We start from the raw sequence: 26,011 nt of genomic DNA on the forward strand, positions 1-26,011 counted from the left end.
TCTTTGGGTCTTTTTGACCAATTCCTGCAGTGCAATTAGTAGTGCAGCAGAAAATGTCTTGAAAGGGTGTGTGCTGTGGCCATAGGAAAAGATACAAGCAAACAGGAAACATATCCGGAGGTCTGAGTCATAAAACATACATACAGCAACTCTGACATCCACAGTAGTACAAAATTACATCTAATCAGCAGTATATTTGGCCCCCACTTGTTACTTTACACATATCTAAAGTTCCTTTGTTAACATACAGTACAAATGATTTGACATTGTACAAGTTCAAGTCTACTGAGAACATACTGGAGAGCAAAATACGTAGGAGTCAATGGATGTATAATAGGGAAAGAAAGAAAAGATTTTTTTTAAAAAAATATGCTAAAAATGTATGAAAGTAAAATCATAACAATAAACACAAACAAACAAAGAGGGGTGCTTGAAGTTTCTGGTCATTTATGACATTGAATTTATGTCGTAATGGTATGAAAGTATTAGCAGTTTTATATTTGAGCACAGCGATATGGAGAAACACAAAAGTCAAGATATTTTTGATCCAATGCCTCAAAATCGATATTGCGTCAATACTGTAGCTTTGACTCATGGTGCTTTCATAAAATATTTACACAATGAAATTATTCATACAAAGTCACCAGTGATGTGGATATAATGACTAAGTGGGTAAAGACAAATGATAAAACAGCTATGACGGTCTGTTGAGTTCAGAACATTACATCATTTTACTGGAAAGCACAGGGGTGTCATAGCAAGGGAAAAGTGGGACTAATTACCCAGGGCATCAATGGGAGGGGGGCCCTTGAAAAGTTTGAAAGGAAAAGTTCTTTTTTTTTTTGTTTCATTTTTTTTTTCTAAATAATTTATGCCATAACTAAATTGAAGTTCAAGAACTGAACTTTGTTTAGAATTATAGTGGAAGTTCTTTGTAGCACCTTTCACCCCTTCAAGGCTCAAAATGGTTTAGTCCGCCCCTGCATCAGGATTTGTTCCTAAACTCAGTTTGAGCTAAATGAATGACTGCTTATACTGCTGGCGCATGGATGTACACTGTCATGTCTTTCCCCGAGAAAGGGAAATTGGGATTACAAAAAAAAGAGAAGAAGGTAGGGTGAAGGAAAGAAAGTAAACTGACTTTGTAAAAAATAAAAATTCAAAAGGTGCATGAGAGAGACATGGACCGAAGGGCGGGGGGCTGCTTATGTATAGAGCACAGAATTTGGTGCTGTGCCTCTGGTAATGCAGCCTTTAAAACCAGGAGAAGACATCACTCACGATACTACAATATAAAAAAAAATCTAAGACCATCAGGGTTCCCACGGTCATGGAAACCTGGAAAAGTCATGGAACTTTACAGTCACATTTTCCAGGCCTGGAAAAGTCATGGAATTAATAAAAATTATAGAAACTTTTGAAAAAGTCATGAAATTTTGTTTTATGTATCATAAAAGTGTTACAGTAATTTTCCATGGATTACCTTCTATGTAATGTAACATAATGGCAAATGTATTTTCTGAAGCTGTCCACGTAATGTAGCTCTAATATGTGTCGATATGACATTTTGTTACTATCATGTATGTTTCTATTTTTCTATTTTCTATATTCTATATTCTATATTTCCATCTCTCTTCTCATGTATGCCAGCTAGCTGAAATTACGTTTGAATCTCATATATTTGAAAATTGCCAGGCAAGTAGGGCAATAATTTTTTACAGGTCCTTTAAAAGTCATTGAAAAGTTTTAAAAATGTGTCCATGAAAATGTGTGGTAAACCTGGACAATGTCTAGTCTCATATCACGATATCCATACGATATCGACATATTCAAAAAGATGAAATATATCCCCCTGAGACCCTGTGTCCTCACATGAGGACATCACATTTTGGGTTTACTCGACTTTATACTTCAAACTACTTAATTTACACCTGCTGTCCTTGTTCCTGGACATTTCTTTGTGCCATCTAAGCCCACAATACACTAATCCATGTTAAAACAAAATGGCAGCCATCTCTACCAAGTCTGCAGCCGATCCCGACACAGAAGTGAACAAGAGTCAAAACCTGATCAAATTTAATGGTTTAAACTTATTTATGATTAATAAGGTTTGTAGTTAGATATGGCAACATATTTGACCATTTTTAGCAACAGTAACAAGCTAAGACGCTGATATTTAGGAAGTCAGCTACTTGTCTGAAGACACTGGGACTTTATCATAGTCTTGTTTGAGGAAATTTGGACTTAATTATTGTTGACAGTGTTTAGTGTTTTGTTTATATGTATCAGGTCTTACTCAGCCCAAAGAGCTACAAGATATTAAATATGAATGCCAAACAAAAGCTCAGGTCTTGGGATGATATAATGCCTGTCATGCCTCTTAAAAACACAGAAAAATAGACAAACATCTGTTTAGATATGATTCATGTCGATGAAACATTATCAGATGGTACTGGGGTCTCTTAACGTCATAAACTGTGGAAGTTTGGGCAAAAAAAAAAGTCAATACGGTTAAAAAAAAAGTGTAACTCCACCGGTCCGCCTTAAAATTTTACGTCATCGTGGAGCTCCGCCCCTCTGAGCGGAAGTAGATGGAAACAGAGCAAACAGAGGCCAGACTGGCTCTGACAGCGAAAATACGTCTGTCGCTGGGGAGCCAAACTCCCGGACCTGGTGTTTATTCTTTAATTTAAAAGTCCGCATGGTGTAGAAGTAGCAGATACATCAACATGGGTTTCATCTGGGACTATCTCTCGACAACGGCGAAACTCCGGGTGCCACTTTTCGCCTTTCTCCTCTTTCTTGTTGTCTCCCTTGGTGAAACCAGGCTGCGTCGGACACGAAGCGTCAGCACCGCGACGGAGGAAACGGTAGAAACTTACAGCAAATACTATAATTATGTGGACATGACCAGACGTTTACAGTCCTTAGCCCAGAAATACCCTCACATAGCTAACCTGTCGAGCATAGGTCAGTCTGTGGAGGGCAGAGAGCTGTGGGTGATGCGGATAACCAAGGACCCCAACACAGACGCACCGGGGAAACCCAAATTCAAATACGTAGGGAACATGCACGGCGATGAAACTGTGTCCAGGCAGGTGTTGGTGTACCTTGTGGAGTACCTGCTGAGTAGATATGGGGAGGAACCGCGTATAAATGAGCTGGTGAACACCACGGATATCTACATCATGCCCAGCATGAACCCTGACGGCTTTGAGAGGTCCGTGGAGGGGGACTGCAATGGCGACAACGGGGGGCGAAATAATGCCCTGAATGCAGACCTCAACAGGAGCTTTCCTGACCAGTATGATGGGACCCGTGTCAAACCAGATGAGATCCCCGAGGTCATGGCTATGATCAGATGGATCCAGGAGAAAAAGTAAGTCTGTCTTATGTGAAACACACTGCACACACAATCCACAGTTGTTTGAGGTCCTGTTGCCCAGAGCACAGGTTGGACTGACTTCAGCAAACTTCACTGACCTCAGACACCTTTTGGTCAATATGTATCTCACACTGGAGAATTCAGTCTGTCAATGAGCAACTCTGCTCTTTGTCTGCTTTATTAAGGCCTCAGGGGTCAGCAGGTGTGACTCACATTAAAGACTCACTGTACCGAGACACCATAATGGGATGGTGTCTAAGACTAAGGTGCAGCTGTGATGAAACGATTTTTAGATTTGTCATTTAGCAGAAAATTAATCTGCAACTCTTTTTTTTAATCATCAAACAATTGATTATATGTGCAAAACATTCAGAGTCTCCAGCTTCTTGAATGTGAAGGATTTGCTTGTTTCCTTGTATGTAAAGTTTGTGTCTTTGGCCTCTACACTGCCGCTTGGTCAAAACAAGCAATTTCAAGACATCACTTTGGGCTTCAGGGAATTGTGGTGGACATTTCTCACTATTTTCTGACATTTTTTACACCAAATGATTAAGGGGGTCCTTAAAAAGTCCCAAAATGTCTTGAATTTAATTATGTGAATATTAAAGTCACTACATAGTACAATTTTACCTAATTTATTTTATCCATTGTTTAATTTCTTTGTCAAAACTTTACAAAACTTTACAAAATACTTGTCCTTAACTGATGGCAAAATGTGAATTAACCCAACTCACTCTTATAACCATATTCCCTACATAAAACCTACCTCTGCACGGGGCCACACATATATTAGACTACTTCTTACCTTTATACTTACCTGCAATGCTTGATTATAAACAAAAGATGATTTGTCCAAAAACATCTGTCTTAAATCTGGTTAAAAATAATACTGAGATGTTCAAAAGTATTACATTTTAGTGTCTGATACCTGTAGACTCCCTGGATTACATGACTAACCAATATCAAGTTTGAATTTGGCACCAGCCAGCAGCCAAATGCTGGTGAAATATGCAAGTGGCTGCTAGGTTTGCTTCACTCACCAGCCAAAAAAAACCCCAGTGGTAATCTGCAGGTGGACAAAAAAGTTAATTTTTGACCCTGGCCAATATATATAGCTGAATAGTTGGGGTACATATCATATAAACACAATGACCATGTTTCAAATTAAGCTGGGGACTTTTTATATGTGTTGTTCCTCTCTCTCTGCCCTCATTTCCTGTCTGCCTTCATGCTATCAGCTATTCAATAAAGCCATAAATTGCCCAAAATATGAGCAGATTTATTGCTAATTAAAAAAGAATCAAACTTAGCTGCGGCTCTGATTTGAAAAGCAACAAACATTTTGTCAATGAGTAACTCAGTTCTTTCTTAAAGCCCTGTATCAGGACCTCAGTGTAGCTCAAAATAAAGTCAGCAACAACTGCTGCCCCGGGACGCCATAATGACATGGTGTGTAAGACTGAGGTCCACTTCGACTAGACTAGGCCTTCATGTAACCTTTAAGTGGCCCTGCCACCTCCAGGGCTGCTCTGCAAGAAAAGGGAATTTCCCTTGTCAGCAGTGTTCTTTCTGTGTAACCTTTTAAAGTTATGAGGAAAGGTGACACATGAACATGTAAGTATTGTTTTAAGACAGACTTGAACCTAACCTTGAAGGCTAAATATGCCATTGTTTCTCCAGATTCGTGCTGTCTGGGAACCTGCATGGCGGCACTGTGGTTGCCAGTTACCCCTTTGATGACTCACCCTCCCACCAGCAGCAGGGCCACTACAGCCAGACGGAGGACGACAGCCTGTTTCGCCACTTGGCCCTGGTGTATTCCCATAACCACCCTGTGATGAAGACCGGGGAGCCCAACTGCCCCGATGCCATGGACGAAACTTTTAAAGATGGCATCACCAATGGGGCGCAGTGGTATGACGTGCCTGGTAAGATGATCCGTTTTTCTTTGTTTTTAATGCTTTGTGTAGTGATTGAAAACTAATCATTGTTGTTGAATCTTGGGAGGGACCACAGGTGTCTGTGATGATCAGAGAGCTGTGGCCATGTTTATTGTGTTGACCATCATGGCGTGGAAATCCTTTCTGAGAGTTGAGGTTATCTGGCAATGAGGGTCAGATGTTGTATGTGTCCTATGGACTTAAATGTCCTATCTCACCTTTTCTTAATGAGCTAAAAGGTGTAACACTCAGAAGTGAGACACCTAGGCTGTGTTTTGCCACGGAGGTGGCCAAGTGGGATTGGTGTGTTGTTTCCTTGAATGAAGACGTATTGTTGTTTAAGATGACGTTCTCTCACTTGCTTCATGTCTATAGGCAAGTAAACTTCTGTTTAATATGTGTAGTGCAAGTCTAACCGGTGTTGCTATGCGATATCTCCTCATCTGGAAGCCAAGAATCTAAGTTATTGTCGTTGGCTTGTCCGCAGCATACAGGTTGTGGGTTTGTACGAATGGTATGCACAAGCTTTAACATGTTTGAGAAGACTCAGTAAGAAGTTATTACAGTTTCCTTTTCCCTTTGGTGTAACACAGCTTAAAGGGGAAGACCATCTAAATTAAGGATTCCACTGTATTATTTCAATGGCCTTGGAAAGTTCAATTGATATTTCTGAACATTGGCTACTCTCTCAAAGCAAGAAACCAGAGAAGTCTCAAACTTGTGATGTCATAAAGTCTGGAGTTGCTTTACAGACAATAAATGGGAGCCTGATTTTGTGGACCCACAGGATGTGGGTTGTTTGTTTGGGTTTGTTTTCTTTTTTACCCATATGAGATTTATTCTGTTGTACTGTGTTATCTGTGACATCCTTCTCAATTCTCTGTGGAGCAGTTACTTTATACATGTTGACATCATAAATTTAAGCTTTAGCACTCCAGCTTTTGAATTTACTGTTGTTTTTGGACTTGACTACTGGACTTTTCGACTATTTGTTCCTTCTTTCCACATAGAGTTTGAGAGTGTAAACAGGGTTCAGCAGGACATTAGGATGACACAGAGGTCCACATATTACAAGCCCCTTTTTCCACAGAGATCATGCTAAGCGGCCGCTACAAAGTCCCTTCCTCTTGAGATGAAGTAGTGATCTGTGGACCACATAAGCTACCTAGACACAGGCCAGAGTCTGATCACCCCTGGCTGGGTCTCTTGGGTGAGGGTGTATGATGTTGAAAGACCTGAAACACCCAATGACTCCAGGTTACATCACTGATGATGTGTCCAGGTTGCACCTTAAGGTGTGTGTAAAATCAAATCAGTTCCTTCAGGCTCCAAAAAACCAAGATAGCGACGGCCGTGATGCCAAACTCAAAGCTTTAAAACAGGAGTCCACAAACCAGTGGGTGATGTCACGGTAGCTACGTCCATTAGTTTTACAGTCTATGCTTGTTATAGTCTGTTTAAAGATTTTGTGAACAGAACTGACTGATTCCTCATATGCAACACTGATAATTGGTGATCTACCCAAAAATAATTTCAGTCTCATACTTCATTCATTGAAGCACTGCATAGTGTGGCCTGGTTTGGGCTTTGGCAGGTGTCAAAATGCTGCAAAAATTGTAAGCACTTAAGCTCAGAGTGCTCTACTCATCGTGTTTTTCTGCCAAAGCCTGTAATTACTGAAAGTGTTGCAGCAGTAGACAGGTTGTCAGCTCAGAGTCTGGGCATATTAAAGCTTATAGGCTGGTAGATTGAATCTACTGACTCATCTCATATATATTAATGTTTATCTATGTACTCTTGTAAGTGTCTTTTAACAGCTTAAGCAAAAGGAGACTGTATTTTTTGGCCAACTTCTACAGTTCATCTGGGTTCAGAGAATGACTCTACTCTGCATCACTCAGTTGGTAACTCAACCAGCTACTTTTGTTTTGTTGGCTTGTCCGGAGGGCTTTGCAGGTGGAGATGAAATTGTCTGCAGCTTCAGGTTACAGCGCCGTTTGTCCTGTGTGCAGCAAATTTTAGCTTAGGATAGTGTCTTCCTGCTGGTAATTTGCCATAGACTAGCATTCATTTAGCATCTCTCCAGAACTCGCACTTCCTTTGCTTTCATGGTATTCTTCACCTGTCTCTTCTAAGCATGTTGGATGTTTAGTGAGTACATTGTCAGATTTCATTTGGTGGATTTTGGGGGGGATGCAGTGGGCATGCCCACCTAAATATTTAGTACGTAAGTATTTGTCCTCCCTGAGACTTTTACTTTTCAGTTTCGATACCGATCCAGATGCTGTGGCTTTGAGAATCAGCCGATACCTGATACTGATCTGATACCATGGTTGACCTAAAAAGCTATATACCTTTACATGTAGAACAGAAAAGACTAGAGGCATCAGGCATTGATGACTACACAGTTCTTTCCTAAGATAAAATGAAACAAGATGAAACAGATTAATGCAATGATGAACTATGTATTTTTAACAAAAATAAACAATTGTGCAACAGCAGTTGAAATAGTGTGAAATACCTCCACACAGCAGATTCTCTCCTTCGCTCCATGACGTAGCTTGCGTCACAAAAGATTTAAAGGGAAAGGATCGCCTCAGGTAAAGGTTGCATTTTCCGATACCAGATCCATCTATTTTGATGATATCAGGGCCGATATTCTATCCAGATATCGGATCGGTGCATCCCTAATTTACACAATAAATTGATGCAGGAAAGGCACAAAATGGTGCAGAAAAATTCCCTAGAATGAGGAAATTAAACGTTTATGTTCACAATTTTCCGGGGAAGGACCCCTAAACCCCCCGATTCATATATATACCCCCAAAATTGAAAAGAAACTTGTGCTCTTGGACCCAGCTACTCCATGTGCGGGTACTATTTTTTACTACCAAATTACATTCATTGAAATTTAGTTCAACACTAGATTGATCCATCAGGACAATGTGTTTAAGTTAGTTTATGAGTCCCCAGATTTTAACCATGTAGTATGAGAGTAATTCTGAGTTTATGGTGTTATGAAGTGGCAGTAACATGATGATTATATGGATGTATGATGTTTGCCTGGGGAGAAATTTACAGGCTGTAAGCAAATATCTGAAATGTGAGTCGATAAACTGACACACAACGCCGGGATTCTTAACAACAGTTGTGTTTGCTCTGCAGCAGGTCACTCTAAGACTGATGTCATAACATGTCACGCTGTCTGTTTATGACCAGGAACCGGAGCTGTAAATGATTACCACAGCTTTGGGCGCACACTTTAATCATCAGCAGAAGTTTGCCTGCACGTATCTGTGTAAATATTGGCTTAGCTTGTCATCAGGAGTGAAATGCACAGTGATTACTGAATGACTGAATTACCTCTTGTGTTTTCGGTGTTTCTCAATAGTTAAATGAAGCTCTTATTAGCAGCAGTGAACAAATCTCAAGGTGAAGGTAGACATCAAAAAGTGTAAAACACTCAAGCAGACAGTGCTTGTGTCTGTCAGACGTATCTCAGTGGACGAAATATCACTGCTAAAACTGGGGTAATGGCAGATGATGGAGGCGGTCAGGACATTGTGTGACATAATGAGCGACCCGGGCAAAGAGCCAGGGCCAGGAGTCAGGGACAGGAGATATTTTGTGTGGCAGTCGGGGCTAGAAATAATGATTCAGCATTACATGTTATCTTGACTCGTAATCTTTTGACACAGTCTGGCCTCGGAGGACGTCCTTTACTTTTGAGCTGTGTTTCTGTTCATGTAACCCTCATGACACAGCCGTACTAGGACACTAGTAGACACAAATGTATATCCTTGGTTGTAAGCCTTTCATTTGCTTTTTAACATGCACAATGTTCACTTTGTTGTGTATTTCTTTTATGAATTAAGAGTCTAAACGGTTTAAAATGTTTATGAGTCATTTGTTAGAAGGTGCAGGCCAAGGTTGTGATAATCCAGTATGTGCTGAAAGATACACGTCACTGCCTTCAGACATGCAGGAGAACAAAGTCCAGAATATCATTTTACTGTATGGAAATACAGCTGTATTGCTGTGATAATCTGAGGCCCTGGAGCTGCCTGAAGATGTTCAGAGCTCTGATAACTGCACTTTCATGCTGCATCACTCTCAAACTGCTGACAGTCATATGATAGAAGTACTTTCATATATAGTTTTTCCTCCTGGGTTATCATAGTTTATGGCATTGCATCGCTAAACCCTTAAAATCCTCCTGCATTATAAACATCCCTGTGCTGTACACAGCAAGTTTCCACCTCTGACTTTGGCTCCATTGTCTTGCTCGTGGTCTCCTGCCAATTTTTGGGTGTGTCACTGGATCCGGTACATAGACAGGATATATATATAAGGTTGGGTCAGCCATAGTCTGACTCTGTGTTTGTCATACTCTGTTAGCATGTGGGATGTGTTTACTTTAAGTAAATGCTACCTCATTCAGTTTGATCAACTCAAAGTTAGCACAGGATGACGTTGAACATCTTGTGACCGGAGAAAAGGGTTTTGTGTTGTCATGCTGGTGAAACCAAGTATGGATTTCCACACATTGTCACAGCCTTATCTGCTTATCACTAGCAGGTGAGACTTTTTTAAAGGCTAAAACTGGTTGACATAGCACCCTACAGTGTCTGCTGCCACCACAGGGGGGTAAAACCTCTACTGAATTACCCCGACACACCTCTACACATAAACACATTCAAAATAAGCTCAGAGGGCACGGCCCCTGTTGACCTGTGTGAATGTTTGTACCCACCAGTTTAGTATTGCGGGATTACTCCAGGGCATACAATGAGGATGCCCCCTGGAAGTGAAGAACACACCTGAAACGTGTCAAACAAGCTTTTAAAAGTCTATTTCTTCGTCTGAAGTGGCCCTTTACAGTTTCCAGTGCATGACCTGGCAGTCAGTCACCCTCGCCGACTTTCAGACCGCTGAACAGCTGCTGCTTGACCGGGGATGACTTGGAGGAACTTGTGCTTGTGGTGTATATTTTGGTACGCCTGCTCTCAGAGGAAAGGAGTGTGCCACAGAACTGCCTGCAGCTCGTCCCCTCAGCTTGTGAGGGATGATAGTGATTTTCTTTACTGCGTTTCCTCCAGTATTTCTATGAGGATGATGTCATCACCAGGCAACAGATCAGACTGTTTAAAAATGGGCAGAAGTATGAAAAGACTCACAAACATGATCCACCCCACACATCTAGACCACTGTCTCCCAGGTGATAGAGTGAACTAGCTTAGTATCTGCAGGGCTGAAGACTGCGTACATTTAGTGGCATCTTGCGACCACAGAGCACCAGTGAGACTTGCAAATATTATTAATATTTGAACTGTAGAGCTATTTTTGTTTTGTGCTCACAATGAATAAATTCTCATGTTTAGTAGAGCTGCTGGGACGTTCAACTTTCCACCATCTGCTAAAAACAAGTTAGCACTGTTGACCGGAAGTTTCACAGAAAAAAAACATTGACACTTCTGGCCTGGGACGAGCAAATTGCTTCAGAATAAAAGCACAAATAGTTCCACTTTAAATATTTCTTTGTTGCAACTTTTTTGAACTTAATTTTACAATACTTTATTTAACTTAATTATCTATAAAAGCACTTTATTTACCTTTATTATAACAGTACTTAATTTACCTTTATTATAACAGAACTTTATTTAACTTAATTATAACAATACTATGTTTAATTGTATCATAACACTACTTAATTTCACTTTATTATAAAAAATTTTAACTTTATTATAACAGTACTTTATCTGCCTTTATTATAAAAGTACTTTATTTAACTTTACTATAACAGTTCTTTGTTTAATTTTATGATAACAATGCTGTATTTACCTTTATTATGACAGTATTTATTTCACTTCATTATAAAAGTATTTAATTAAACTTTATTGTAAAAGTGCTTTGTTCAACTTTATTTTAACAGTATGAAGATACTGGTATGTATCTTGCATTGTCATACAGTCTGAAATATCCTGATATTATTGATAGGTCATATCGGGCAGACAGGGTTTATCAGTGATAAACATGAAGGAATGGAATTAAATAAAATAGGTTGCACAAAGCACTGAATAAAGCAGTACTATGCCTGGCATATATAACTGTGGTAGAGTGTTGGGCTCGTGGGTGTTTTGTGTACCACTTTCATTTAAACATTGTGAATATATTTATGTGGACCTCTGGAAAAACAGTCAAAGAATGTGTTTGTCTTTGTCTCTGTTGTTTTTTGGGGTGGTGTACGTGACATCCTTCTCATTGAGACTGGTGGGAGGCTGGTTGCCTTGCTGAAGTTATTTATTAGTGTTTGGTGTGTGAGCTCATTCACTATGACCGTTGCAAAGTGCTAAAAGGTGGCTATTTCACCAGGTTCCTGCTGCCACCCAGCAGGCAGTCATGGCAACCCTCCAGCCAGGGAGCCTCTGGCTGCCTGCTGTCACTCCAGTGGGATGACCGGCCAAACATCCTGCCCTCCTGTGCATCTCTCTGTTTGCCTAACTGCAGATGTCATGGCTCGTTGCCACATTAAACACTGCGTTTAAACTGTGGCACTGAAGAGACAAATTGTGATTAAGCCTTTCCAGACAGAGTGTTAATAAATTGGCCTGGCACTAGTGGGGGTCAAATTTAGGGAAGCAGAGCATGTTTAAGAATTGATCTTCATTCTCTTTTATGTAATATAGAATTGAAGGTGTTATGCTATTTCTAGCATGATTTGCTGATTACATTTCTGTCTTGTTATCCAGGAGGGATGCAGGACTACAACTACCTCTATGGAAACTGTCTGGAAATCACCATGGAGCTGAGCTGCTGCAAATATCCTCCTGCATCTGAGCTCCAGAAGGAATGGAATATGAACAGGGAATCCTTGATAGCCTACATCGAACAGGTAGAACTTATAACTAAAAAAAGGACGTAACATTGTCCCAGTTTTACAAGACACCCTCGGTATTTACAAAACCATTGTCTTCCAGGTCCATATAGGTGTCCATGGCTATGTGAAAGATGCTATCAGTGGCGCTGCCCTCGCCAATGTCAGCATTGTGGTGGCAGGCATTCGACACAACCTGACGACAGGAAAATATGGGGACTACTACCGCCTTCTCCTCCCAGGGACATACAACATCACAGCTGTGGCCCCAGGGTGAGTTATACAATTGAACTTCCTTCTTGGCGTAGCAGCTTCTCAAAAACAGGTTTTGTGTTCAAGAACAGCATTGCAAGAATTCCAAATAATCATCAGGTTTCAAATTTCACCGCAATGTCTGATGACATCACAGCAAGGTTTTCCCCGTATTATCAAGACAGTGAGGCTCAGGGTTTATGTCCCAGCCAGATTTACCCACAAGTGCTGCAATGCAGGAATACATAACATTACTTACTTCCTCTTACAGAGTTGCAGAGTGACTCATTGTTATTGAAGTGAAGAAAATGTGCTTCACACGCTCATTGGTGACTTCCTGGTAGAGACTGATAGACACTGATAACTTTTTGTCATCTAATTTGGGCACTTCCTGGTGATTTTAAGGTGGAGTGTAGGCACTCAAGCATGTTTTGTTTTCCCATACACAGCTACGCACCAGTGACAGTCTACGGTGTCCACATTGTGGAGGGCAACGCCACAGAACAGAACTTTACCTTGGCACCCATGGCCAATGAGGCTTCAGGTAGCACCACTGTGACTACATACTCAGTGTCATCCACCGACAATCCAAAGCTCTCCACCACCACTACCGACACTTCTGATACCACCCAGACCCAGGTGGTTCCTCATGAGGGAAGTGGGAACAACCCTCCTTTACTTCCTCCTGAGCAGCAGCCCATTCAGCCTCAGGAATTTCGTCATCACAACAACGCGGACATGGAGCTGTTTTTGCGCAAGTACAGCAGCGATTTCCCCTCTATTACCCATCTTTACACAGTTGGCAAGTCTGTGGAAAACCATGGGCTCTATGTGATGGTCATCTCGGATAACCCCAAAAACCACGAGCATGGTACGTCTCAGGCTATTGGTTAAATGAGCTGGGATCCTTCCTGTTGTTTACATGTCATGAAGACTTTGCCCATAAAATGTTGCAGGAATTTTCACTCTTACCTTCTTTTTTGTCTCCATGTCAGGTGAGCCAGAGTTTAAGTACATAGCCAACATGCACGGTAATGAAGTGGTGGGACGAGAGTTATTGCTCAACCTCATTGAGTACCTGTGCCGTAACTATGGCACTGACCCGGAGGTCACTCAGTTGGTCAACAGTACCCGCATTCACATCATGCCTTCTATGAACCCTGACGGCTATGACGCTGCCATTGAAGGTAAGGGACACGCATGGGCACACACCAAGGCTATGTTCACATCACAGGACTTAATGCTCTATTCTGATTATGTCCCCAATTAGATCTTTCTGCCTAGACTATATGAATTTAAGTTTGAAGTGACCCATATATGACATCAATGTGAACGGATCTTAAGTCTGAAACACGCCACATGCAAACAGTAACGTCACACACGTGTGTGTTGGGTCAACAAAAACATCACATTTGCTAAATGGGCATTTAGGAAAGAAATGGATGACAAACCTGTGCAAGCTTCACCTCCCAAATGATTGCCGTTGTAGGGAGGTTGATGACATCATTCTGCATCATAATTAATCATGTGCTTCTGTTCAGAAGAGTGTAACATATTTTCAGAGAAATGCATCCTTTGTGGGTGTGGCTAGAGAGGATTTCAGGAGTGCTGGGGCTGCGATGTGGAGGGTTTCACAGAGAAACAATCCCTCAAAAACTATAGGATAACCAAGACTACATTCAATATCTATCGGAGTTTTATGACAATCAGACAATCAGAAAGCTTCTGAGAGTCGGGCTCAACTGGTTGGCGGCTGGGGCAGCCCACCCCAGCAGCAGTATGGTTACGCCAGCCTTCTGTAGTTTCAACGAATCGCTCCAACACTGTATGATGAGTAATCTGCTCCTGCACAGTGACGTATGACATGCAAAAACCATGGATGTATGTGAAACACACACATGAATTCCTATTTAACTGTTCTCACAGTGGTCGCATGGCCAGTGATTGGATAGTTATCAGATTTAGGACCACGTATGAAAGTGTCCTAGATCTGATTGGGAAAAGAAGTTGTTTTTCTGTATCCACGCTGCTCTGAAAAAATCTGATCTGTGTGACATGAGAGCCAAAAAATCAGATTTGGGTCACATTTGCTTGTAATATGAACGTAGCTTCAGAAGTTTTTACACAGGTAAAAATGTAGTAACACTATCTGCAGAGTATGAAATTCAACTAACATTATGTTAGATATTTAGTACATAGTTCACATGGGTGTTATATATATTGCTTTGGATACGTGAACCAAGATGTCACATTACAGGACTTGAACAGTAATTTGATCACTTGACTTACATTCTTTGAGTGTATGTCGCTAACTGCTATCAAATGTACAGCACTTGTAAGTGGAACAGACCGTACAAAGTGAACAAACCACATTTATAGGAAGGAAGTATGGGGGAGGGGGAGCTGAGGCTGTGTACATCTTTAAGTAGGAACATGCTGTGGTCGCAGATACAGATATACTATATGTCATCACTGGTACTTTTTTCCCCACAGGCGATGTAAAGGGCTACAAAGGGCGCAACAACAGCAACAATTTCGACCTGAACCGCAACTTCCCAGACCAGTTTGTTACCATCACAGAGCCCAGACAGCCAGAGACTATAGCCGTGATGAACTGGCTGAAGAGCATCCCCTTCGTCCTGTCAGCCAACCTCCATGGAGGTACGGTCTCACTGTGAGCTTTTAGTGCCAAAGATTGTCGCCTTTCACTGTCGGTGCCACCATTTGATATTGAACACTCTGGTCTGTTAATCCTAATGAGAGACTTTACTGACTCGTTATATCTTTGTGTTGTGGAATTTAGGTTCCTTGGTGGTCAACTACCCCTATGACGACGACAGAGACGGGACATCTCATTACAGCCAGTCACCTGATGACAAAGTCTTTCAGCAGCTGTCCAGAGCCTACTCTCAGGTAACTGGACACTATCGTTGTTGGATCCTTTGCAGGCTGGGATATTGTCTGCCTGTGGTTTCATGTTGCAATTGAAAACAAAATGTGGAGTTAGGACAGATAAAAGCCACTGGCTCATTGTGAAATCTGTGAAGTTTTGAAATCTGTGGACCACAACAGCACTCATTGTTGTGTTGTCACTTGTGTGTGCAGGAGAATCCTTTGATGCACAATGGACACCCTTGTGAGGAACTGTATCCGCATGAATACTTTCTGGATGGCATCACCAATGGTGCAAACTGGTACAGTGTTCCTGGTAAGCTTGTGTCTCTTATCCTTTTGTGATACTCACCAAATCCATTTTTTGTTCCACAGGGATTCAGCCAAATCATGCTTTAATGTTTGAGAATTTTAATCAATACACATAATCTTTTGTTACCTTAGAATGAGCAGTATATATCTACATAGGGAGCGGGTCCTTGTCCATGGAGTCCACCATGTTGCACCGCTATTTTCTTACAGTAGCCCAGAACAGACAAACCAAACACTGGCTCTTAAAAGGGCCAACTGTATTTTCACATCAGCCATCATGCAGCGCCTCTGCAACGTGCCAAACAGTGTCAGAAAAACACTGATTTGTAACATGAAACTGATTTATTCAGTTTTTTTGCAGTTCCAATAACAGGTCTGTTTGTTGTGAAGAGGAAGAGACTTCCATGGATAATATGATAATATATAATATGTCTGCATCTAAAGTTATTAGAGAAAAAAATATGAGCACACACTAGCAGGTACTGGACCAGCAGTCCATTTGTGACGAGCCGAACAGTGTCAGAAAAACACTGATTTGTAACATGAAACTGCTTTATTAAATGTTTTTGTGGTTCAAATCACCAAATCTTTTTGATTAGGAGAGGAAGAGACCTCTGCTAATAATTCGGTTCCCAGTAGAAACCTTCTGAACAATGAACACTGAAGGAATCCTAACCAGGAGTTCATGCTTGGCACATGGGAGAAGTTTTAGCTGGTTGTAATCTACAATCTTCACCACTAGATGCCGCTAAATCCTACACACTGCCCCTTCAAGCCGCTGTGGTTGTAGGCTTCAGTGATACTGATAGTGGACACAATATTACAGTAAATCTACCACATTTTGACTTTCTATACCTGTGTGCGGTTGATCACAGCATTTCATTAACGCCACTGTGTGCTGCATTTGTTAAAGTCTGAGGTGGAGTTTAAAGGAACATTTTTCTCTCCAGGTGGCATGCAGGACTGGAACTATGTTAACACCAACTGTTTTGAGGTGACCATCGAGCTGGGCTGTGTCAAGTACCCCTTGGCCAGAGACCTGCCAAAATACTGGGAAGAAAACCGACGAGCGTTGCTTCAGTTTATACATCAGGTATGAAACACAAATCTGAACATTACACTGAGCTCTCTCCTCTCTTTAAGACAAGTCAAGTCACCTTTGAAACACAAACAGAGTTGAGCTAAAGTGCTATTATAGTACACACAGAGAAAGCAAAAACAAACGTATCAAAACCTGTATCCTTGTTGTTTTTTCCGTACTCAGTTTTGCATCTGCTCATGTTTATGTGGCTGTGTGTCTCTGTAGGTTCACACTGGAGTAAAAGGCACAGTCTCTGACATTGGGGATGGCACAGGAATTCCCAATGCCACCATTAGTGTGGAGGAGATAGACCACAACGTCACCACGGCTCATACTGGAGACTACTGGAGACTGCTGGCCCCTGGGACTTACTCCATCACTGCCTCCGCCCATGGGTAACATTTAGATTTCAGAAACAAGAACCAACTAAGAATTTATCGTGAAGTTTCTATATATGTCTGTGCCATAATGTGCCCTTATTTTCAGTGCTATAAACTGTCTCTGTTGTCCAGTTATAAACCAGTGAGGACCTATGCCACAGTCCCAAAGGATGGAGTAGAGGAGGTAGACTTCAGACTGACACGTATACACTCAGAACCTAACGGCCAGTCTCCCAAGGGCCCACCGCCCACAAGTACCCCATCTGAGAAGGAGTTCCAGAGCTTAATCAAGGACCTGTCTATAGGCCAGGGTTTGGAGCAGCTGGTCAGAAGCACAGCCGCAGAGAACAGCTTCCGCTACAGACGCTACAAAGAGCTGTCCGCCTTTTTGAGAGGCCTCACACTTAACTTTCCCAAAATTACATCCTTACACAGGTAGGAAGATTCTTCTCATCCTCTGTATGCCAAAAGTCAGTGGTGTTCAGATCTGCTCTGTGTTTTATAACTTTAGTTACCTCTCTTATTTTCTGGTTACTTCCCTTCTGTGTTCAGTTTGGGCCAAAGTGTAGAGTTTCGAACCATCTGGGCTCTAGAAATCTCCAACAAACCAGGGAAGGCTGAACCATCTGAGCCCAAGATCCGTTTTGTAGCAGGGATCCATGGCAACGCCCCAGTGGGCACAGAGCTGCTGCTGGAGTTTGCTGCCTTCCTCTGTATCAACTATGGGAAGAACCCAGCCATCACCAGGGTGAGTTTTGGGGTGTATAGAGTAGTAAATTTTTTTCATAGGAGTATATTCACTCTGAGAATTTTGCACTCTTTTCATATCTGCGATTGTCCCAGTAAACACAGTGTATTACTCAGCCCTGTCTGTAACTGTTTGCTCTCTGTTTCCCAAGCTGATCAATGAGACCCGGATTGTCATCGTTCCTTCTATCAACCCAGATGGACGAGAGCAGGCTGTTGAGAAGCAGTGCACCTCCACTCAGGGCATGACCAACACTCATGGCAAGGATCTGGACACAGATTTCTTTGGTCAGTTGTATGGAGTTGTGTGTGTGCAACTGAAGTGAGAGAGAGACACCGATGCTATGTTCACACTGCTATCGACAGTGTGGCTTAGCTACATAATCACTTGTTGAAGTGCTGCTTAAGCGCTATGTGTGTGCTACTTGGATTGTGTGGTACAAAAGTGGGTTGCGGGTGCGTTGTAAATGGACTGCAAGTGACTCGCAAGTGAGTAAAGTTTGTAAAAAACACTTTGTTTTGGAGGACAGTGAATTTCTGACACAGAGCTTTTATTTTGAAAGGCTGTTTCCTGCTGTAGAGTGAGTGACTAATGGTTCATGGTTCATTCATGTCACCAGCTTCGACTGAAAATGACTTGTAGCTTGTTGCTGTGTCGCTTGTAGCGTGAACACAGCATGACAGAAGGGAAAACGATTCCATCAACTTTTTCATGCTACAGTTGTTAACGAAGAGTTGTGAATGTCACAAATACACTTGCTATAAAAAGCTAAGCATGCTCTAACATTTCCGGTCCACCATGTGTTTTCCTCCTTTTCTAGGAAATGCATCACAGCGTGTGGTGGAGGCCCAGCCAGAGACCAGAGCCATGATGGACTTGATTCTAGACAAGAGCTACACTCTGTCTGTGGCCCTGGATGGAGGCGCCCTTGTGGCTACCTACCCTTACGACAAGCCTGTCCAGTCTGGTAGTTTTCCTCACAGTCTACAGATTACACACAGACGCTGAAGAGCAGCAGTTTGTGAAGAGTAGGACAAATGATGCTCCATCTTGGCTGTGTGGTTTCATGTACCCTTTCTGTTTTTTGTAGTTGAAAATGAAGGCACGTTGAAGTACTTGGCAAGTGTTTATGCCAACAACCACCCTAAGATGCACCTCGGGGACACCGGATGTTCAAATAATGGGCAGAGTACGTAGTTTAAGTACCATGTTTAATCACTGTTGTCATGTTGGTATTGAATCAGTCATTAATAAGCTAACGGGACTTTTCTGTGACGCAGTGGGAAACATCCCAGATGGAGTTATGAGGGCAGCAGAAAGACAAAGTCACATGGGGAGCATGAAGGTAAGTCTCTCCACTTCAGTGTCTGTGAGAGCAGTTTCTGCATTTCAGTTGGCATCCTCACTGCCTCTATGAAGTATTTGGGTTGTTGTGCAAAATGTTAACGAGATCCTGAATATTACACATAATATTATAAAATTAGTTTGGAAATATCTGTCACATGAAAAGTCAAAGCAAAGCCAGAAATGGTCTTCGCCCCCAGTGCTGTCTCACGAGTCTTCTTGTGTCTACGTGCCCTCCCAGGATTTCAGCATGGATTTTGGCCACTGTCCAGAGATCACAGTGTACAGCGGCTGCTGTTTATTTCCTCCTGCTGAGCAGCTGGCCACACTCTGGGCTGAAAACAAGAAGTCTCTCCTAAGCATGTTGGTGGAGGTATGATTCAGGATTTTCTCATGGAGATGTTTAGCAGACTTTTTTATTTGCACGACTACATATATACATTAGTGAGTGCTATAGCATTAAAGGGGCAGTTCACCCCAAAATCAAAATTCATATTTTTCCTCTTACCTGTAGTGCTGTTTATCAGTCTAGATTGTTTTAATGTGAGCTGCAGAGAGCTGGAGATATTGGCTGTAGAGATAACTGCCTTCTCTCCAATATAATGGAACTAGATGGCACTCTGCTATGTGAGCTAGCAGTAGATGCACTCTTCTTTCTGTGCAATGATACAGTTGGTGGGTTAATTTCAGTAGAAGGAAAATAATTCCTACATGAAACTGCTCACAACAAGGTGTGTGGATTATCTTGAGTAACTGGGTCATGGTTTCTGAAAAGAGAAATCACTTTTTTAATGTATTTTTTGGCACTTTGAGCACCACAAGCTAAGTGCAATCTACTTCTAGTAAACTGAAGAGAGGGCAGACATCTTTACGGACTCGGCCACTCACACTAAAACAATCTAGATTGATAAATAGCACTACAGGTAAGAGGGAAAATATGGATTTTTGATCTTGTTGTGAACTGTCAAATAAGTGTTTAAAGACTCAAATGAAGGATTTAAGATTAATTAAACTTTATTATCATTCAGCCTTAATTTGCCCTCCATTTCTGCCTCATCCAGGTCCATAAAGGGGTGCGCGGCGTGGTAAAGGACAAGAGTGGAAAGCCTATTGTTGGGGCGATCATTGTGCTGAATGGGGGAGTGAGGGTGTTCACTACAGAGGGCGGCTACTTTCATGCGCTGCTGGCTCCTGGTAACCACAACATTGAAGCTGTTGCTGATGGCTACCAACAACAACGTCAAGAGGTACGCGGCTCTATACACACCGCATACAATGCTGTCTAGGAATGTACTAGCTTTCAGGAAGATAGCCATGATGGGATGTGTGTGTAATTTATAGTTTGTTATCACTTGAAAAGCATACAAAATGGAGATGGGAAAAAAGTTAAATTAATTAATTTATCTCAGATCAAATCAAAAACATAGACAAGGCCTATAAAAGTGAACATTTTAAAGATGTGACATTTATTGGTGATAATAGTGCTGAGTAAAAGAAGAGACTCACACTGTCTTGTCTTGTTTTTAATATTGATTTTTATGATAAAATGTTAGAAAGGAGAAATAGGCTGTGCCTTGGTTGCAGCCACACGTGCGCTGTTGAACATGTGATGATCCCAGACATAGAGCACAAACAAATCATTTGATATACTGAGCACTTAAAAGGCAGATTCAATCCCTTAAATTCACAGATTTTGGCTTCATAGGCTTTGCATCTTTTTAAACTGTTTAAAAAGAGGAGTTTTATTGTAGATGTCAAACATTTGACGTCTTTTTTTCAAGAAACATTTGTAACATGAATTCAGCTGCTACATTACATGTCAAGGAAAACAGAAATTGTCTTAATAAAGTGTCAAGAGACGTAAATAAAATAGCACACTCGTGTTATAGAAAGTCACTGGGAGCACATTACTGTGGTTCCCCTTTAATGTCTATATGTATGAAGGGTGTAGGGCGGAGTACACAAAATCTCTCCATGACCTCCACCTTTCCATTTGGCTGCTCTGAAATCTGAAGCGTCGGGTAGGCCAGCTCTTTAAACAGATGCTCCTTAATGTTACGGCCCAGCTCCAAACTGTAGGCTGCGAGCTTCCCACACGGCCTGAAGAGCAGCGGATCCACCACTGAGTGATATGTCTGCTGGTACTCTGGTACTGTGAAGCCGTGGATCATCAGAAGTCCTGGCTGGCTACTTGACACGCTGCTGGAGGCCCTCTCTTCAGCAGCTAGGACTCTGTCGCTGTGGGGCAGGTTGAGATCTGGAACAATGGCAGCGTTCCTTAAATACCTGTCATGTAGTGGTTTATGGGAGTCTACTTCACTCTGCCCACACACAATGTCCAAATCATAATTTGTGGCCAGCACTGGTTTCCTCTCTTTAATAGTCTCCCCATATTTCTTAGGACATTGAATACTCTGCCGCAGGCCATAGGGACGCATTTCATTCCTCTGGAAATTAAAGTGACATTAGTAACAGTGGATTCAGGGGCCTCTGTCAGAAAACAACCAGCAAACCATATTAATAATGAGAAACAGGAAAGAAATTAGGATCAAGAGGTTCACTTACTCTTTGACAACAACTCTTTGGGTGTGTTCAGGCCACATTACTGAATCAGGTCTGGAACCACATGGTTTGAAATCCTTGCTTCTGGAGCTTTGGGTCTAGTTTCCCCATTTTTTCTGCACTTAAACTGCACTTAAACAATGACTAAGACACACTTCACACTTGCTATGGAGAAAAGTCAACCAACTTACAAGTGAAGTCTGAGATCCTTGTAATTTACCTCTTTGAAGATTGCTGTGTAATTAAGGATTTTTATGAGCCAAGGCTTGGGCAACCTGCAGTAGATTATACTGAGCAGTCACACCTGCAAGTGAGGCCTGCTAATTAGGTAATGAACAACCTCACTTCTGCAGGGAGCTTTGTTTCACCTCCATGTGGAGAAACAGCCAGAATGGATGAGCTGATGTGGTAGAGCTTGATATTTTCTTAATGTTGTTGCACTTTGAGTTTTGTGAAGAGTTATTTAACAAGTAAAGTAATAAAACAGTCTATAGTCAGTAGCTACACCTAAACTATCCCACTGTGAGCATGTTTCAGGAAGGATCAGAGGCCTATTAAGAGACTTTTGCTGTGTTGCAGGTGGTGGTGTCGTCCTATGAAGCTGCTCGCTCCATCATCATTGAGTTTGACATGGATAACAGCATCTTTGGCCTGCCCAGAGAGTTTGTGGTGGCCAGTGCAGGTAAGCATGTCTATGAAAACGTCTTTTGTAACAAGTTAAGACTTTATGCATGATGTGACTCGTCCACATGTAAACACAATGTTAATCCTTTTGGGTACTGCGATGTCCTCAAACTGTATTTTCATGTTTTGATTCAGTGTTGCTAAATATCTTAAATGGTTACCATGCTTTGTTGCTCTTATGATGCAACACTTGTGAGTGATAAAAGTCTAAAATCAACCAGTCCCTCCTCTTTAATGGTTTTATATCCATTTAGTATGTTAGTTTTGAGATCTTCAACACAGATAAAATGCACTCAATAACTGATTCCTTTTCTGAGATACTGACAACGAAATAATGACAGTATTTTTACAGGTCATGTAAACGGCATATTCTGTTTTTGATTTTCCGAATTGGGCCTTATTCCCCACTGAAATATTTTCAGATAAGAAGTGGAATATGCCGGTATTAATCGGGTTTTAGGAGAATTCTTTGGATCTGTTTACAGCGCGTTCGGGTTATGCATCCCAAAGGGAATTTTAAAAGCAGTTTGTGTCACACGGCCTCTTGCCTGTTTACTTGAAACTGTTTGAGTTGTCATGGATATGTTGTACACAATCCAACTTGCCAACAGTTTGCAAAGCAGGGGTAGAGATGCATGGTTAAAAGAGAGGCCCACGTTTTTGGCTGGAAGGAGAAACTTACCTACTATACGCAAATATGACAATATTGACCTTTTCAAGACGGTGGTTGCAGGAATGAAAGAGGGAGACTGTGTTTGCACGGTCAAACATGTCCACCACCGGTGGAAAACTTTTGAAAAAATCTTTTTTTTTTTTTTTGATGCAAAGTAGCAGAAGCATCTCCAGCTGTTCCACTTTTCTATTTTTTGACGTGATAAACAACATGTTAGGGCACTTTAATCGGCGTATGCACGGCTGCATGTAATCAGGAGTATTAGTGTTATATTCAGGAATTTTCTTTTGTTGACACGGTTGTCAGTGTTACGGATCTTTGTCATTGACAACGGAGAACAATCTTATGTTTACTGTGCTTAATCATCAAAACAAAAGATTAAAGATGACTCAGCTTTTAGCTCTGTGATGGAATGCTTCTTTAAAGTCTTTTAGTGTTCTCCCAGCTAGAGACTGTGTGCAGACTTGCTGAGTCTTGTATATCTCTTCCTCCTCACAGCGGCCTCCATGACAGCGTTGGTGGTGACGGCGTGCATCATCTGGTGTGTGTGCGCAGCCAAGTCTAATCGTCAAAAAGATGGCTTCCACCGCTTGCGACAGCACCGAGACGATTACGACGATGAGATCCGGCTCACCTCCATGGGCTCCAAGAAGTCGCTGCTCGCCCACGAGTTTCAGGATGAGAGCGAAAGCGATGAGGAGACACTGTACGCCAACAAAATCTGAGAACAATTGCACCGATTCTGCCGTTGGCTCAGTATTTTATTTTGATCTCCCCCTTAAATTTAACCAACAAGGAACAGACTGAACTGTAGACAGCATCTGTCTCTCTTTATGACGAAGATATGAGTGATAGAGACACTTTGTTCTGTTATACCAACGAGCTCTATGGACTCACTCCCAGTCACTCAGTTATTAGTGCTACTAAATTATTACTTTTAAGAGCATCCTGCTGATGTCTGGACTGAAGGGCTTGCTCCATCTCTACCTGACTGGATCAGGAGAAAAGACAGAAAAGGTGATAAGAAGAGGGAGGGAGAAATAAAGGTTTGGTCCACTGTGGCCCTCATCCGTCCTTCTGTAGCAGGTTTTGAGTTCCGCAGCTTTTTCCATTTCCGAGCCATGCAAGAGTGCTCTGTTAGACCACTACCTGTCCTGCCTGGCTGAGGGGTTCCAGCCATAAAGTCCAAATAAACTCTTGTTTAGTGGATGTGTAATGAACTCTGGATGGAAGTGCTATATCTCACACAATCTCCCCGCTGATATCTCGCATTTCTCAATACTGCTTTGAGCTAGGAAATCAGAAATGTTTCTTTTATCTATGACAGAATCGCCACATTGAAGTGTCCGAGCCTTTAGGAGACTGAATCCAACACTGTGCCTTGGCTTCTGTAAAGTTTACAGTCCCGTCGGGCTATAGTACGTGACAGAAAGCAGCAACATAGCATAGAGCGAATAGATAATATTTGATCCGTCCTATACTCAGGTGGTAGGAAGAGAGAGAAATTCTGATTTAAATGACTGCTGAATTACAATGTTGCACTGTTTCTGCACAGGTGACTCCAGGCTGGCTGGCCTGGGTTCAGCAGTTTTGTATTTTTCCAGTGAGTAAATGTGGCCAGAATCATCATCATCACCATCATGGGAGCAAGTTTCTCAAAAGCTTTAAAGCATCAGGGAGAATCTGTTACCAATGAAATGCTTGAATGAAACCCTTACTCAGAAAGTGCGGGGTGCTCTAATGTATGCATGGAGGTCACTTGCACTAAAATGGAAAGCAAGGATCGTCCCATATCATTGGCCCAGAAAGAAATCTCTAAATATGTAATCATAAAACAAGAATGTATTTTGTTGCTTTTCCCTTTTTTGTTTTAATTATAGGTTTGTTGTAGGATAAACTGTCTGTACATGGAAAGTTACTGCTTACTTTCGTCGCATGTCGCATTGAGTCTGTGCCCTGTTTTTGATCCGAGGATGTGCATTCTCACCATGTCTCATAACGAGGATTATCAGTTTTGTTGTTTGAATGTGTTTATTCAGTCTTTATTCCTCCACTAAACAGTACTGAAGAGTGCAGAAGTCAGACTACGTTTGTCCGTCCATTACTGATCACTGTCCAGGAATCAACCATGCTACATGGTTTAAAGATCCAGTGCAAAGAAATCCACATTTTCCAAACTCATTGTAAAACAAAAGGCATATAGATCATAATCCATGCGACCAAAATGTGGTTGAAAGCTGCAAAAATTAATCAAATGGGAGTTTCAGTTGAGACTGAAGTCACACAGAGGTTTAAAGCTACTCAGTACATAACTATGTGTGCGTAAATATAATTGCAGGGTTCCCACAGTCGTGAAATTCTTGGACAAGTTAGGAAATTAAAACAAAAATGTCTGACACTAAAATCTCGTGCTGCACTGTTTGACCATTGAAATGTTGCTAGTATCACATGATACACAGTGCATGCAGCTTGTTAGTGGAAGTGCAGGTAGTAGTGGGTGTTTAATAATTTAAGGCTTCCCAACGACAAATGTAACACAACTCCAAAGAGGAGCAGACCCCATTTGGAATTGTGCCCTTCTTTAAATCGCTTGTTGTCAGAGAGGTGTCCAGGCTATTTCAAACTATTTAAAGCCATGGAGATGTTGTAAAATATGGAAAAGTAATGGGAAAGTTTGTTACACTCGTTGGTAAAAATGTGTGGGAACCCTGTAGTAGCCAGTTTTAAGGGACACGGTTGCCTTGACGATAATGTGACAATAAGCCGTTTTTCATTTCTCTCATTTGTTAAGAAGCTCATAAGTCATTGTGTGGCAACATTTACATGGCGTATATGCACAAATCAGGGGAGCAGTAAGGTGAAGAGTCATTAGAGGAAGAAAAAC

General features: G+C 41.6%; 2 protein-coding genes across 2 annotated transcripts; one reads left to right on the plus strand and one right to left on the minus strand.

Annotated features, from left to right (window-relative positions):
- The first annotated feature begins 2,584 nt into the window (after positions 1-2,584).
- cpda (carboxypeptidase D, a) lies at positions 2,585-24,384 on the plus strand. The gene is made up of 21 exons (XM_033631143.2): positions 2,585-3,379; positions 5,066-5,313; positions 12,075-12,217; positions 12,303-12,472; positions 12,901-13,322; positions 13,447-13,638; positions 14,945-15,112; positions 15,255-15,364; positions 15,557-15,659; positions 16,606-16,748; positions 16,962-17,131; positions 17,249-17,551; positions 17,669-17,864; positions 18,016-18,151; positions 18,685-18,831; positions 18,955-19,053; positions 19,145-19,209; positions 19,450-19,581; positions 20,270-20,455; positions 22,350-22,452; positions 23,626-24,384. The coding sequence occupies exons 1-21, from the start codon at positions 2,730-2,732 to the stop codon at positions 23,850-23,852; spliced, it is 4,113 nt and encodes a 1,370-aa protein (XP_033487034.1). The 5' UTR covers positions 2,585-2,729; the 3' UTR covers positions 23,853-24,384.
- Positions 21,116-21,913, minus strand: LOC117259638 (uncharacterized protein C22orf31-like). The gene is made up of 2 exons (XM_033631145.2): positions 21,774-21,913; positions 21,116-21,655 (listed from the first exon to the last, which is right to left on the minus strand). Exon 2 carries the CDS (start codon positions 21,644-21,646, stop codon positions 21,116-21,118), a length of 531 nt encoding a protein of 176 aa, XP_033487036.1. The 5' UTR covers positions 21,647-21,655; positions 21,774-21,913.
- Positions 24,385-26,011: the final 1,627 nt, after the last annotated feature.

Source organism: Epinephelus lanceolatus, chromosome 4 (genome assembly GCF_041903045.1).
Source record: "Epinephelus lanceolatus isolate andai-2023 chromosome 4, ASM4190304v1, whole genome shotgun sequence".
Classification (NCBI taxonomy): Eukaryota; Metazoa; Chordata; class Actinopteri; order Perciformes; family Serranidae; genus Epinephelus; species Epinephelus lanceolatus.